Source organism: Calypte anna, chromosome 1 (genome assembly GCF_003957555.1).
Source record: "Calypte anna isolate BGI_N300 chromosome 1, bCalAnn1_v1.p, whole genome shotgun sequence".
NCBI classification, from domain to species: Eukaryota; Metazoa; Chordata; class Aves; order Apodiformes; family Trochilidae; genus Calypte; species Calypte anna.
Genome location: NC_044244.1, coordinates 49,094,791 through 49,109,804, shown reverse-complemented (window position 1 = coordinate 49,109,804; position 15,014 = coordinate 49,094,791). Strand labels below are relative to the sequence as shown.

The 15,014-nt window shown below is 43.7% G+C and overlaps 1 protein-coding gene across 1 annotated transcript; it reads left to right on the top strand.

The window, feature by feature from the left end:
* The first annotated feature begins 1,899 nt into the window (after positions 1 to 1,899).
* On the top strand, positions 1,900 to 14,497 carry GSG1 (germ cell associated 1). The gene is made up of 6 exons (XM_030458895.1): positions 1,900 to 1,990; positions 7,237 to 7,555; positions 10,041 to 10,088; positions 12,706 to 12,858; positions 12,982 to 13,093; positions 14,182 to 14,497. Exons 2-6 carry the CDS (start codon positions 7,237 to 7,239, stop codon positions 14,495 to 14,497), a joined length of 948 nt encoding a protein of 315 aa, XP_030314755.1. The 5' UTR covers positions 1,900 to 1,990.
* The last annotated feature ends 517 nt before the right edge of the window (positions 14,498 to 15,014 follow it).

Here is a 15,014-nt window from a genome sequence, read left to right as displayed (position 1 = left end):
CCTCATCACTGCCACTGCTTTGACTGCAGTGTAAACTCACCACTAATGACTTGGCCAACAGGAGGGGAAAATTACATGTCAGAGCCAAGTACAGAACCAGGAATTTGGGCTGTCAGCCAGTTTGTTAGATCACACTGTGTGCCTCTCATGAAATTCATTGATTTATGACTCTTACAATACCATTTTTAGGAAATAATTTCAATGGCTATTTATTTGTGTGTTGGAGCAGTCAGATGCGGGTGGAAAACTAAAGCAGACACCGTGCTTATAAATAAAATGAAAAAATTTAAGAATGAGGTTAATTAAGAACTGGAATAACTTTTCTAAGGATGTGATGGGTTTTCCATCATATTCTGTTGCACAGTCAATACTTGTTAGTTGTATAAAACTCGGTGTATTGCTAGAATGATTGTATGAGGTTCCTCAGGTTCTGTTACATCCAAGACCAGACTGTGTTGTTGTAATGGTCCCTCTTGATGAGAAAGAAAGAAAAAAAAATTACAACCAACAAAAAACCATGAGCCTGTGACAACCATTGAGTCTGTGTGTCTGTCATTCTGTGGAGTAACAGACTGAGATCCCATAAGTGGTGGATGTAAAACTGGCAGCAGTTTTCATAAAGAGGACTACCAAATTATGAAGTTGCATTCTGCAGAAGTGGATGCCCTGCCAATCCTGTGGCTGGTAGAATGTACAGTGATGACTTAGCCAGCTCAGAAAGAACTAAGCCGTCAGTAAAATGAAGGTATATTTCAAAGCATCTGGTCAGATCTTACAGAATTTCTTGTCTGCTTCATGTTCAGTCAGAGAGAAAGCAATAGTGGATCACCTTGTAATATGTCACTGGATGCTTGAGAAGAGCAGATGGGGATAGTGAGCAGTGGATAAGGTAAGCATTTATCTGCTTGGGGGGTTGTATGGACCCTTTCCTAGACGGGCTCCTCTTTAATATCCTTATAGATCTATATAAAATGTTGTCTATAAAATGTTGTCTTTTCCTCATCGGCTTCCAATTTATGGTTAGATACATTTTATAAATTTTTTTTTTCCTGTGTGAGCAGATGAACACACTTAAAGACTGAGTATTCTGTAAAAAGCAACTCCCTTTAAATAGTCTTATGTTGTTTATCTAGATATTGAAGCATTTCATATCTAATTATCCAGCATTGAAGCATGGAATCTCTAGTGAGTCCTCAAATTTTCTGCTATGGCATTTGATTTTTTTCTTTTCATGTCTTCTTTCTGTAGGGTTTTTGACTGATCGATAGCGAAAAAGATTTAAAAAAAAAAATCCAGCCAAGTAAGACTTGTTTGGAGAAGAAGAAGAAGAAAAAAAGTAAGGGAGAAAAATAGGTCAAAACTGACTGCAAACTTGTTTTGCTCGTCTTTCAGATGCATTTACTTATTCCAGTTCAATCTTTGTTGCTGCTTTGCCACAGCCCTTTTGTTTGGCAATCTAAGCTGTTCAAGTTTAAAAACAGAATTCACCTTTAAATGTGCTTAGACTAGAAAAATATGCCTGGTTAGGTCATTTGCAGAGCAAGAGTTAATGCATCACGCAAACAGCTAAATAAAGGTTACAATCTGAGTGGAATTATTCAGAGCTCAGGGAGAAATCTGGCATTTGCAGTCTGTCACTGTGTTTGAGAAGTCTGGCTCGCTCAGTATCACTGCCACTCGGAGACACCCTGCTTTCTGTGTGGCAGCGAGGGGACTGCAGCACTGGATGGTCTTCCTGTAAAAACAGCAAAACAAGGAGCGGTGGGAAGTGTCATGTGCAAGGAATGTGTGGAATGAAGGGTGAGTATGCGCCACTCTTAGTCCAGGTTTCACAGAGCGGTTATGGGTGTAAATAGCCATTCTTCCTCCTCTCTTCCTCTTCAGGAGAACTAGAGAGCCAATGTCAGGACAGAATTTGATTCCTGATATCCCTGGGGAGGATTGCTGCATGGAGGGCTGTGAAGAGCTGTGTGCCTCTTGAGAGCTACCAGTTAAGTATTGCAATTTTGGGGCCCCATCTGACAAGGGTTCCTCACCCTTTTTTTCCATGAACATTCTGGGGAGTTTGGAGAGTCACTTCAGAGCAGGATGTACCCAAGTTATGTGTGTGTTACAGCTCGAATAAAAATGCATCAGTTGTAAATGCCCTAGGTTTTATAGAGCTAGCAATCTCTGTTAAGGTGTTTGTGCTAAGATTGTATTTTGCATTTAGTTTCCTTTTTTTGTTTCTATAAGCCAAGCACTTGGCTGATTGCACAGGAAATCAACTGCTATAGGCATTCACTTCAATGGGCGAACTTTAAATGAGTCACCAGGGACTGTCTGCTGCTGAGTTCAAAGAGAAGGAGACATCCAAAACCCCTAGCCAAGCCAAGTTATGGTGGGAAATATCAGATATGAAGAGGAGAAAACTGGAAGGCACAGTAGGGAGAAAAACAGATACAGCTTGGTTTTCCTGTCTGCAGTTGGTCAGATTAAGGAAGGGTTGGAATGGAGATTTAAAACAACAAACAAACCACTAAAAAAAAAGCAACCCCAAAACCTCAAGCTCCTAAAATTTTCTAAGGGAAGTTTGTTGAACATAAGGAAATGCATTCTGGTGTTGGTGTTCTATGAGCTGTGTGCAATAATCTGAGGATGGGAACGCTTTACAAAAGTCAGTTTGCTATTTGACAAAATACTGGAAAATGTATTAGAAAGAGTAGTTCTATGCATGGTAGATGAAGCAAATGCTCTGCTGAGCTTCTCCATTCTTTCCTCCCTTTTAATTTCTCCAGTAATTCCAGAAGCCTCCCCAGGCTCAGATAACACAAAGATAACTTGAACCCCTCGATGTGCCCAGGTGAGGTAAAGAGGTTGTATTCATAGAAATGGAAAAAAGAGGAAGGTTGAAAGAGGAAAAAACTTAAAGGGAAGGAACAGAAGTCTCAACTTGGATCTTGTTTCCCCCCAGCACACGTGAGCAGCAGACTCTCAAAAAGAAGACTAGAGAAAGATTGCCATCTTCTGGAAGGATAAATATTTGCCATTACTTAGAATATTGTCTGATACATGTCTCTTTTTAAAACCAAAACATATTTATAAAAATTTACTTTTAAATCTGAATTCTTATCTGTATAAATCTAATTCAGTCTCATTTCATCAGTACGTGTGCTGTGATCCCAGCTTTAGGAACTGACATAGCATCCTGAATTTTAATGAGAGTCTCATAGAGCTTAAAATTCAGAACATGTCAACATAAAGGATTATCAGTAGAGAAATGGACTTTTATCTATTCTTGAGCCTGAATACCAGACGTTTGTTTACTAAGCATTTAGAAGCCAAAATTAATGAGTCCAATTGCAGAGAGATTAAACAATGAAAAAAGTAAGAATTACCACTCTTACTTTAAACAGCACCAGCTGTTATTGTACCTGTTTCAGTAAATTAAGTACATCTCTCTCAAACAGAACCTTTTTATCAATAAAAAACTTGCAGACAGTCCATGGAGCACAGAAACATTTAACATTGCTTTCAGTTAGCCTGTCTTAGAAATTATTATCTATATTAGAAGAGCTTATGTGTGAGTATGGTTAAAATAACTGCAGAGCTAGCAACTGTTCTGCTAAGGGCAGGAAGGGTCAGGAGCCCATGACATGTCACAGCCCACATACAGGACCGTGATCCTGTGGGCTCTGCCTGCTGCCTGTTCTATGCAGGGGATGTCCCATCCAGCATTGGTCCTACACCCACCTCCCACAGCCTCTGATCTCTGATGTGGAATGCAGGGAATGAGAGCAGATGGACCACTGGTTTCCTCCATCACGGCAGAGCAGCAGTGCAGGCATGCAGGGAATTGATCTTGCTCCCTCTCAGTGGTGGTGGAAGCCACACCAGTTTGGCATTGGGCATCTGTGGGTCAGGTGGGGTGCTTTCCTTTGTGTTGCTCCTCTTCCTTGCAGTTTGGTTCAAGGGGGTGCTGCTCCATGCCCTCTAATGACTGCTTGTTCTCCTGAGGTGATGCCGATCCTACTTTTCGTTGTGATATCAAACAGGTTTTATCAGCACCATCAGGTATAGGGGCATAAACTTTCAGGACAAGAGCTCAGAGGGGACTATGGGTGAGTGTGAATCTTTCTGCCTCTCCTTACTAGCATTCCAAATTCAGATGATGTGAAGCTGCTAGGAGCTGGGATTCTTGGTGAACTTTGAGCTTTGGTAAAAGCTGCCACTATGAGGGACATTGAAAGTTTTCCCCATGCTCCCATCCTTTCAATCTTAATTGACTTGTCACTGTTTCACATACCTCTGTCATGGTAGTGATGCCATCATGCCACTCAACAACCCTTTCTGATAAGGGGCTCCTTTTGTCATTAAAATCTCCAATACCCATGGGGAGAAATGGGTTGATGTCTTTTTAGGGTCTGAATTGATCAGTCTATGAAATAGGCTCACTCACATAAACTTTCCTCTCCCTATAGTTTTCTTCTCCCCTTTCTACATCTGGCAGGGCTGCCTGGGAAGATGTATCTCAGGTCTGGGATCTTATGGTCTTTGTTATTCTGCTGAGACTGTGCATAGGGCAAGAAGTGACCTGAAGCTAAGGGTGCTGGTGGCTTCTGAGCTTCTGTCACTCATCTCCTGAAGCACTGGCCAGAGAACTGGCAGCTCCCTCCATACAAGCTCAGAAACAGCCACTGCATGGAGATGGCTGAGGTCATTCTGTGTTGTACAGAAACTTTCTACTTAGTCAACACAGGTCACCCTTTTGTACTTAATCCCAGTGCACAGCACCAATCACTTCCAGTATAATCTCCCAGAACAGCTGTGCTGTGATTGCATTGTGGATTATAAAATGACCACTTTCCACAAAACAGCTGCTGCCTTGAGGGACAGCATTTAATGATGATTTGTGGGGGAGGTGGGGGAGGAAGGGAGGAGACAAAAGTGTAGGGGGGTTTGAAGCGATTTGGTTTCTTGGAGGATCTAGAGATGAGCAAAATAGCAAAGTGTGAGTCTCATTTCTGTATAGCTCCTCCAAATTAACAGGACTTCAAGGACTTGCTGGCAAGGTAAATTCCACTCTTTTTCCTTTTGGGGCTATCATGGTACTGTGGTCAATTACTGTCAGTAAGTGCTTGGCTTTTATGGAGAGAAATTTTTCTGACAGTATCTTCATGAAGGACAAGTTCAGATTTGCTTCTCATTCCCTGAGTCCTCTGCATCCTTGATCCAGTTCCTTCTTCTGATTAATTAATTCCTCATATTTTTTTGCCTTTTCCTTATTACTTGTTCTGAAATTTTATGACTCTATAAATACTATTACATTCACTATTTTCTATTATATTACCTGGAAAGAATATTTTCTATTGAAAGATTTAAATTAGAAATCTTCTGTTGAAAATTTAAATTAGAAAAAATAGTTTTGTCAGTATTGGGAGTGGAAAGTTTTGGGTTTTTTTAAATAGAAGCATAATCAAACTGAAACCAGGTGTCAGAAAATCTTATAATCAAGCATTTGTGAAAAACTGAAAGAATCTGTGTGCTTAAGGTTTCTATTTTCCAATAAAAAATCATGACTTTGAGGAGAGCAATTTTATCTAAAGCTTCCTTTTCAATCATATTTCATTTCAGCCAAATTTTCCACTCAAATAAACTTTCAGTAAGGAATTTGCCACTGACCTGAGCTAGAAACTTTCACATAATGAAGTGTTCCTAGCAAGTATCTGCTCTTTGAAGACGGTGATATCAACATGCCTTCAGAACATGGTAGTTAGTTATGGTATCACTGAGATGTTACCATCTCCAGGGTGCAGTATCTCCATTGATGAAAGAAAGAAATGCACTGGAGGAGAGATGAAAGAAGCCAGAGCCTAAGACAATCCTGGAATTTTTTTGGGAGCTGGATATTTTCTTGACTTCAACAAGAGTGTTCTCAATCAGGCACTGTTTTCTGTGTGTTGACATGCTAACCAAGTTCTGCCTTTCAGGAGAAGCTTCAGCATCATCTATATTGACCTCGATTCTGGGCCTGCTGGTTAGTAGAGCAAATACTTTCAACTGCACCACTTTGGGCTGTGGTGCAGTCAGAAACAATGCAAAGCTCAGTCTTCTATTCTTTATTTATAGTGTTGTCCACAGTATGCTGGCCCTTCCTCACACTTTCAGCATTGGTTCTGTGAGGAGGACCAGCAGCAGCCAATGTTTGTGCAAACTGGATCTATTCATGGACAAATAGATTTTGAGAGCCATAAATAGGAGAAGGTGGGAGTATCTGGTTGAAGTTGTGCCAAACATAGGGAGTGCCATGTGGGAAGAGGAATGTGTTGATTACATGAAAGTTGATGTGTGGGTAGATGACATCTAATCAGTCCATGGAGTGGTTAGTTTGGGTTCTCAGAGTCAATGCAAGGTTTTGCAGGAAGCATAGAATCTTTAGCCTCCCTCTGAGTGAGAAAGACAACAGGACCCTGGTACATAAACTGCTTTCTGAATTTCTTTTTCTGATGAGATGAAACTGGGGAGAGTGTTTGTGGTAATGTTTGCTCTGAAAAAAAAGGGTTTGCCACTTTGTATGAGAGCAGAGACACTGTTATCCCACTACGCTACCACATTTCTGATGTTCAGAGCAGTGTTTTTTCAGGTGGGAGGTGTTGCTTTGGGGTTTGAACTTGAGCTGCTGGGTCTGGGTAGTTGAATGTCTGTTTAGAGCAGGTCACTGCTTTGATGTGTGACCTTCAGTGAACCAGGAACATTTTCCTGCCTTTCATCACTGTGAAATCAACACACTCCCTACCTCCTTATGTGCAGTAATGAACTGTTTGAAAAAGTATTTTGGGACACTTGGCAGCAAGAATTCAGATTTAGTTGGACAGAGCATCCATCATGTCCTGTCTAAAGACAATACACGTTATTTGGGGAAGTTGGTTAACAGCTTTTCCCTCCCTCAATGAGATGAAGGAAATATGATGTCCTTATCATTGTGCTCATGCACTCACCCTTGCTCTGTATACTGTGTCATCCTATTGTCTCCAGTACTGATATTCAGAGCGCTTTGAAATGGTTGAAGCTGACCTAGTGCTTCACTGCCCTGGGTGCCAGGAAATGATTCTTCCAGGCTGGTGAATGGTCGGGATGTTGTAAGGGCAGAGTACTTCTATCCCCTCCCCACAGGTGCACACTGAGGAGAGCTGGGATTTGTAAGGCAAGGTGGAACAAATGGCTGGTGTGACCCTTCCTCCCATTTGTGTATTGCAGATGGAGCTGCTGAAGGGACTGCCATGGAGCCGTGCTTTTCTGGCTGTCATCCTGAACCTCCTGGCTCTCAGTCTCTCCACCACTGCCTTGCTTGGCAGCTACTGGTGCACCGGAACCCAGAAGGTGCCCAAGCCTTTGTGTGGGAAGACCAAAACCACCAAGTGCATCCGTGTCCCCATGCCACCTGATGAAGGTGCTAGCAATGTTTCATACCAGGATGTGGTGCACTACAGCTGGGAGACCGGGGATGACCGCTTTGCCTTCAGATACTTCCACACAGGGATGTGGCTTTCCTGTGAAGAGAGCTTGGAAGGGCCAGGTAGCGTCTTGCCCAGGCAGCCACAGCTTCCACCCTTGTATTTACTCTTGAAGTTTTTGGAAATAAAAGGCAGGAATCTGACAACACTTGGTAGAAAAGCCATCTTCATTTTCTTAGATGGCATCAGCCCTGTGTATTGCCATAGTTAATATATTTCCAGTCTTTCCTTGGGATAAACAAAGGAGATAAGAGAGATTGTCTCTGGTGTGCTCTTTGGTCTGGAATAGGGGCTGGTAGGTGCAAGTGGTGGTGGTGATAACTTTGTGAAGGTGTCAGTCATCCTGATGTGAATCGGAGCAAGCCTCCTTTCCTTTTTCCCATATCTCCTATGCACAGCTTACTTTGTGCACTCCAGGGCAGATTTGTGCATGTCCCCTCAGAAGTCTAAGTGTGGTGATTTTATGCAGCATTGTCAACTTATAGCCATCACTGTGAGGGCTGCACCAGCTGCTGTTCTCCTTAAATCACCAAACTGAGAGGTTTTGTGAATTGAGCAGGGACGAACCTTTTCTTAATAAAAAAAAAGTTAAAAGAGAAAGAGAAATACTGCCTTAGAGGCACATTAAAAAACCTGGAGGATCTGAGCCCAAAAGAACTAAGGCTACGAGGCAAATTGACTTGAGGATTAGAGCTGCATTATTTTACATTTTTTAGTTGTTTTCGTGATATTGTGACAGGTTTCACTTGTGATTTTTGACCATGTGGGACAGGAGCTGTAAACTCTGAAGTGCCAGGGGCTGGTCATGCAGCCTGTAGCACACTCTTTTGATGCCTCTGTTCACCCTTGACTTGTTCCTGCCCACTTGGGTCCTTCTGCTGAAACCTGTGTCCTGCCAGCACAAGTGGATGCTTGGCAGTGCACAGATGCTCTTTCCAGCATGGCACACACATCAGAGATCAGAACTGACCCGAAAAGTGGACAACCAGGAGATTTGTATCTCAAGACACACTGATGAAAGTGGCTTTCATCAGGCCCATTCCCCTCAGGCCACCACCCTTTCTTCAAGCTCTACCCAAGTATAAACATCTTACCCTCTTTAACTAAACCCTCATTCCAGTATAGAATTTCTCATTTTCTTATCTCTTGTTCCAGAGTTTGAAAATAAAGAACTGGTGAACAGAAGCAGACGGAAGTGGGGTGGGACAAGGAGGGAATGTGCTTGAAACTCTCACGTCCAAATGAAAGGGATGCTTCATTATGAGCATTTCCAGACATTCTGCAGAAGGACATGTGTTTGTTTGGGAGTGGGTGGGGCTGGAGTATGTTTCCATAGTGCTTATGGGAATGGGACTACATCCCTTGACAGGTTTCTCTGAAAGACATGTCTGGCCAGTGGGCAGTCCTGGAATAACCCCAATGCCTGAAGGAAGACAGAGAGCTTGTTAGATCTGGATTGCAGTGGAAGCTGGAGCAGAGCACATCACCTCAGTCCCCTGTGAATCAAGTACAGCCCATCCACTGCTGGTGGTCTTCAAAATAAGTGTTTAGACAACAGCAAAAAAAGGGGCTACTGTGAGCAAAAGGAGTTTGAGTTGAGCTAGAGAAAGGATTTCATTATTCAGGCTAATCTCAGGATCAGTTTAGATGAGGCATTACTGAATAACCTCATTAAAGTTCTAGGTGAAGTAGCAAACCACGAGTTAATGAGGACTGCAGATGGCACTGAACTGAGTAGTGTCCTGAGAGCTGTGGATGACAGAAGTAATACAGGAGATTGGGAGAGATTAAAACCGGAGATAGAAATTAAGAAAATGAGTTTCTCACATGAAAAGCAGCAGGCTGATACTACTGGGAGAAAATGCTGTGCCAAATAGAGGAGAGGACCCTCAGATGCAGCAATGCAATATGCAGTAAGAGAGATTTACAGATAATAATGATGGACCCACAGCTGAGACAATAGTTCACATCTGGTCAACATAAAAAGCCAAAGCAAATATGAACATCATTTGTCCAAATAGCATGCCTAAAATGTGAGGACAGACGACCATATTTCTGTGTGATGCTCTGGAACAGGAGACTTGCATCTCTGTCACACAGGATTTCACTTGGGAAGATTTTTTTCCTACTTTCTTCTTTGGGAGGCAGTGCTAGAAGTGATCTGCTGAGACTCGGGTGAGTGGGAATTCATATCCTCAGCAGAAGTGGTGGGTCTGCAGTCTGTTATAAGCTACATCCTTAACTGGCCTGACCTGTTTTATGTGTCCTGTTGTAAATTGGTAGCAACAGATTTTTATATTCATCAGAGGCTCATAAGATTTACAAAATGCTGATTTTTTTTTTTTTTTCCTGGAAAGGCCATTGACTTCCCCTACCTTGCCTCCACTGTGTGGAGAGATGGTCAGAAAGAGCAGAGGTGAGAAAATATGGACTCAGGGATGACTGGAGCCATATGAAGTGAAAAGAGAGTGAAATGTAAAGATTTTATTTTCCCTTACATACCTTCCATTATTTTGCAAACTAATACCATTTTTTTGTTTGTTTCAGAGGAGAAATGCCGTAGCTTCATTGAGCTTTCACCACCCGCAGAGAGAGGTAAGGGCAAATCCCTGTATCTGCCCCATGAACCTGCTTGGGATGGGAGACCTTTAAAATTTCACCTGCATGAGACCAACAGTGTGGGTCTTCAGAGAGCCAGGCATGAAATCCTGGCCCCATGGTCTCTGGAAGAGAAAAGATTTCCTCCCAGATGCTTGCCTAAACCAGTGCCATCTCTGAGGTCAGTGCTGGAAACCTCAGACCCCTCTCATATGTAGTGGGATTTGTCTCATCTAGAAAGTGCTCAGTCTGAGCTTGTTGTCTGGCTGTAGTCAGCGGAAAGGGGATGATGCCACATGAGGGCAGTTCCTCAGTTTTGGGGTCTAACAGGGTGACTCTGGAGGCTGAATCACCTCTTACTTGTTGACAGTGATCCGGACATCCAAAAGTTACACTTTTAGGGTGAAGTCCTTGCCTCCTTGAAAATAGAATACCAGGGTTTGAGAGCTTACCCCTCCTGTCATTGTCAGATGTTTCAAACTCCCTTGGGAATAACTTCAATATACCTGAAAGTATGTGTGCAAACAGAATGGAGATTTTACTTTCTGAAAGCTTTTCATATGGTGTGAGCTTGTTAGCTGTTTCCTGAGATAGAGACTGGAGGCAACTCATTTCAGACGATGCTCATGTGTGAAGAGAAAGGCCTGGGGCACAGTGTCTGTGTCAGCATTCAAGCCATGAGAGCAAGGGCTGGAAGAAACATTGGGGAATAGCTACAGCCGGCAGGAAGATAAGTACTTTTGGGGAGCTCATCTTTTTCTGCCTTGTTTTCCTTCTTCTAAAAACACTCACTGACCTGCTTTTATATAGTGATGTGAGGGTTCCAGTGCAAGTGGCAACACTGTGCCGATTAACCCAGGCCATTCTTGGCACAACAAGAGGGTAGAAAAACATCCCCTGCTTACTCTTTTGGGAAACAGTACTCACACCATTCAAATACTGCTGGTGTTACAAGATTATTTTGAAGTCATGCAGATCTCCACCATAAAACTAATTACTTAAGTGCATTGACCAAACAACTCTTGCATTTACTGCAAAATAAACAGAGGGCAGCAATGCATTTTTCTGCTTTCTCACCTTCTTGTGGTTCATTCCCTGCCCAGGTCTCTGGCTCTGTTGTTTCCAATGTCTTGCTTATAGACTGTTTTCCTGAGAAAGGAGGTTTATGCAACCACATTATGTGTCTTTATAAATCTTTCTGTCTGCCCCCGCTCACACCCCTCCTACTGCTGCTGCTTGTCTAATTGCAGCCTAATATTGATGTCATGTTCTGTAAGACATTGGGCTTTTTAGAAATTAATTGGAGGGTCTCTGCAAGCTTAAGCATGATACTCCTAGTGACACTGTGGTCTTAAAAGCTCTATCGTCTATTTTCATCCCTTCCTGCATATTGCATCACTTTAAGATGACCTTGACCTCCAGCACAGCTGCCATTACATAGTTGGGCCAGCCCAGAAGAAGGTGGTGTAACTGCTGATTGCTGAGCTGGGTGTGTACAGGCAGCACTACCAAACCAGACTGCACAGCATGCATGTTAGAGGCTGGACTCGTGTAGAAAAAGGCTCAGAGATGTGCCTGGGTGTGTGGTGCCTGCAGCCTCCAAGACACTTTCAGCAGTCTGGCCTCTGATGAAATAGTCTGCCTGATGGTGCTGCAGCAAGCAAGCCAGCTCATTTGAGCAAGGAATGCAGCTCATCAATTCCTGCTAAAGACCTGGATGACTCTATGGCACTAATGATGTTGAGGAGTCAAGTCAGCTCCATGTTAATGAGGGTTTTCTTCACACTCCTTTACCCCAGCTGAATGTCTCCTCTACAGCCATTAATAGTTGCCAACAGTAGCATTCAGAGTGCTGTCTCATTTGTCAGATTAATATTTCTTCCTCAGTGAATCCTGTGCTCTTCCACAGCTCAGCATTACAGAGGGTCCTTTCTCATTCTCCTCCAAGTCCTACTGCACAGTGAGCTCAGCTAAGGACTGTGATGTGACTTATATCCCACTGATAATCCCAGCACGAAAGTCCCTGTACTATGTTCAAGCAGCAGAGTGAGCAGTCAGTGTTATTGTGCTAGCTGAATATCCACCTCAAGGAATAAAGGCCTGCAAGGCCTTTCTCTTGAAATCCAGAAGCCAGGTCCCTGTCACCACTGCAAGTGAACCATACACTTCTTTTCTTAACCAGTTGAGTCTCAGGTTAAAAGTCGTTGTTATAAGCCTCCTCTGAATGTCGCTATACTAATGGGTAAGAACCTTCCAAAGTTCAGCTCAGGTGTGTTCATGGACATATGACCACTATGTCTTGTACTAAAACTCAACAGCTTCCCCCTTGCCTATCTCCCCATAGCTTCTTCCCTGGTGTTTTGAATAATGCTGGTTTGTTTACAGTCAGCTATTTTAGTTCCTCTCAGCTTCTGCAGTGCCAGGCCAGCCATCTTCTCTGTACCCTTCAGAATCCTTTGAGCCCTTGCTCATACACTGGGGGGATTGCTTTTGGGTGCTTGTTGTTTTCCTTCTTTCGAAAGGACATCCTTTCAGTATTGGCTTGAGAAGAGGGAGTACCCTTCTTCAAACAAGCCATCCTGTACTGATATGAGAGGTCTTTCATTGATGGCAGGAATCTTGTGGCTGTCACTGGGCTCAGAGATGCTGTACATCAGCTTGCTGCTCATCAGCTTCATCCTCCTGATGGTGGAAATGCTGCATACTAGCAATCCTGTCTGTGGGCTGAAGCTCAATGCCTTTGCTGCTGTCTCCTCAGTGCTGTCAGGTAAGTGTGTTTCTGCAGGCTTGGAATCACAGCAGCAGGAAACCCTCCTATCTCACACAAGGCTGAAGTATGCAGCTCTGGCTCCTGCTGTAACTTTTTTGCTTTCTCATCTTTTGTGTCCAGGTCTCCTTGGGATGGTGGCACACATGATGTACAGTCAGGTCTTTCAGGCAACAGTTAATCTAGGACCAGAGGACTGGAGACCTCACTCATGGGACTACGGCTGGGCTTTCTAGTATGTGAGCTCTGAAGGCATCTTCACCTCCCTGGCCCTTTGGGCTCCGGCCATGCTGCACCCTGTAAAACCTCACATTCTCCCTTCTTGACCTTCTGTGCTTCCAAAGACCAGTGTACCATATTCTGCTACTGCTAGTCACCTTTCCTTGCCTCATCCCCTGATTTAATACATAGTTGCTGAGTCACTCAAATGAATAGCTACCAAGGACTGGCAAAACAATGGGGTCACACCTAAACAAGTGCCTTCAGCCCTGCTGACTAAATAGGTTTGTCCCTGTGCTGGTTTGCCCTGTTTGGTCTCAGCTCTTCCCTGTGTGCAGAGATCAGTGTCACAACTGTGATGATGCTCTCAAGCATGCTTTTTTTTTCTGCAGTTTCAGTAAGCTCCATCCTGGTTTGGCAACACTAACCAATGTCCAAAGGGCCTATTCCTACAGCATCAAGCCTAGGCACATGTTTAGAGATATGGACACTGTAGCCATGAAGAGCAGCTGCAAAAAGCAAGTGGTTCAGGGTTTGTTTCTCTAGAGGTGAAGGAAGTTCACCTCAGCTGATATGCCAACTGAAAAAGAGTTGGATGAGCTTTACAAGTGCCCATGGAAAGCACAGGGTTAATTTGCAGCGCAATACTGACAATGATCACATCGATTCTTATGACTTCAACACCATGAGCCAGCTGTGGACATCAAATGTCAGCACAGCCATCTCGTTATGCTCATGGACATGCCTCATGTCCAGGAAGACACTGAGCCGCCCTACAATGCAGAACTTGCTTCCAAAATGTGCTGTCCTGTTCTGACCAGTTCTTTCTTTCCAAGACTTTCTTGCTGCTTTTTTTAGATTTTCCTTATATCTCTACCTTCCCTGGGATGGGGATGACCAGATTTACCCCACCAATCTACAAAGGATCTTGTGGTGGGGTAACCCCTAAGAATTGTAATGTTATGAGCCTTCATTGTTCTAGTTCACATCCATGCCTGGCAAGCTTCTGCCTGGCAAATCAGGGTGCATCATGATATATACAGTTCAAATCCTTACCCCATTTGGCTTTTCACAGCATGTGCTATTCTTGTGTCTCTCTTGTAGCATGGCCTGGGTCTCCTTCACCTGCTGCATGGCCTCTGCTGTCACCACTCTCAACACCTACACCAAGACAGTGCTGGAGTTCAAAAGGACCCACATCAAGGGCTATGATGGGAGCTTTATGAATCAACCTCAGCACCACCAGTGCTTCATACAGAAGCAAATAAGCAGCTACTACGAGCCCCAAAACAGGCCTCTCCATTCAGTCTCTGAGGGAATCGACTTCTACTCCGAGCTGCAGCAGAAAGTGCTAAAGCGGGAACCAGAGCTGGAAATGGATGAGGTTTTGGCACAGACAATTGGGGAGGATTGCTGTTGAGTGTTGCAGGGACAGAGTAGTGGGGTCTAGAAGGCACGAGAGCTCTTAACCAAACACTAGGACCATGGTTAGCAAGTTCTTGGGGAGCTCTTCCTTCCTCTACTGTTTAGAGTGCGAAGGTTGTAAACTGAGCCAGGTCAACTTCAGTGCCAATTGCAGCAGGGTGGGTCCTCCTTGATCACAATTTGATGAGTGTCCTCAGCTGGGAAGGGTGAATTTGGAAGGATATGTTTGTGCCAGCTGTCTCCAAGTGCTTTCAGACAAAGTTGAGAAATCTGTCCTAATCTCAGCAGCACTACACCTGAGAATAGACAGCACCATCCAGCTGGCAAATGGCAGTGCTGGGCCTCTTTTGAGTGGTGTCATATTGGCCTTCCAGCAACCCCCCTGGTTCAGTGCTATGTTGAAGGGCATTGGTGCTCATATTGATTTGCTGTAATCCTCTCTGAATACTCTATTTATTCTTTCTTTCCAGGCCCAACCTCATCTTCTTCCTGCCCCCAGATTAAAAGTGATG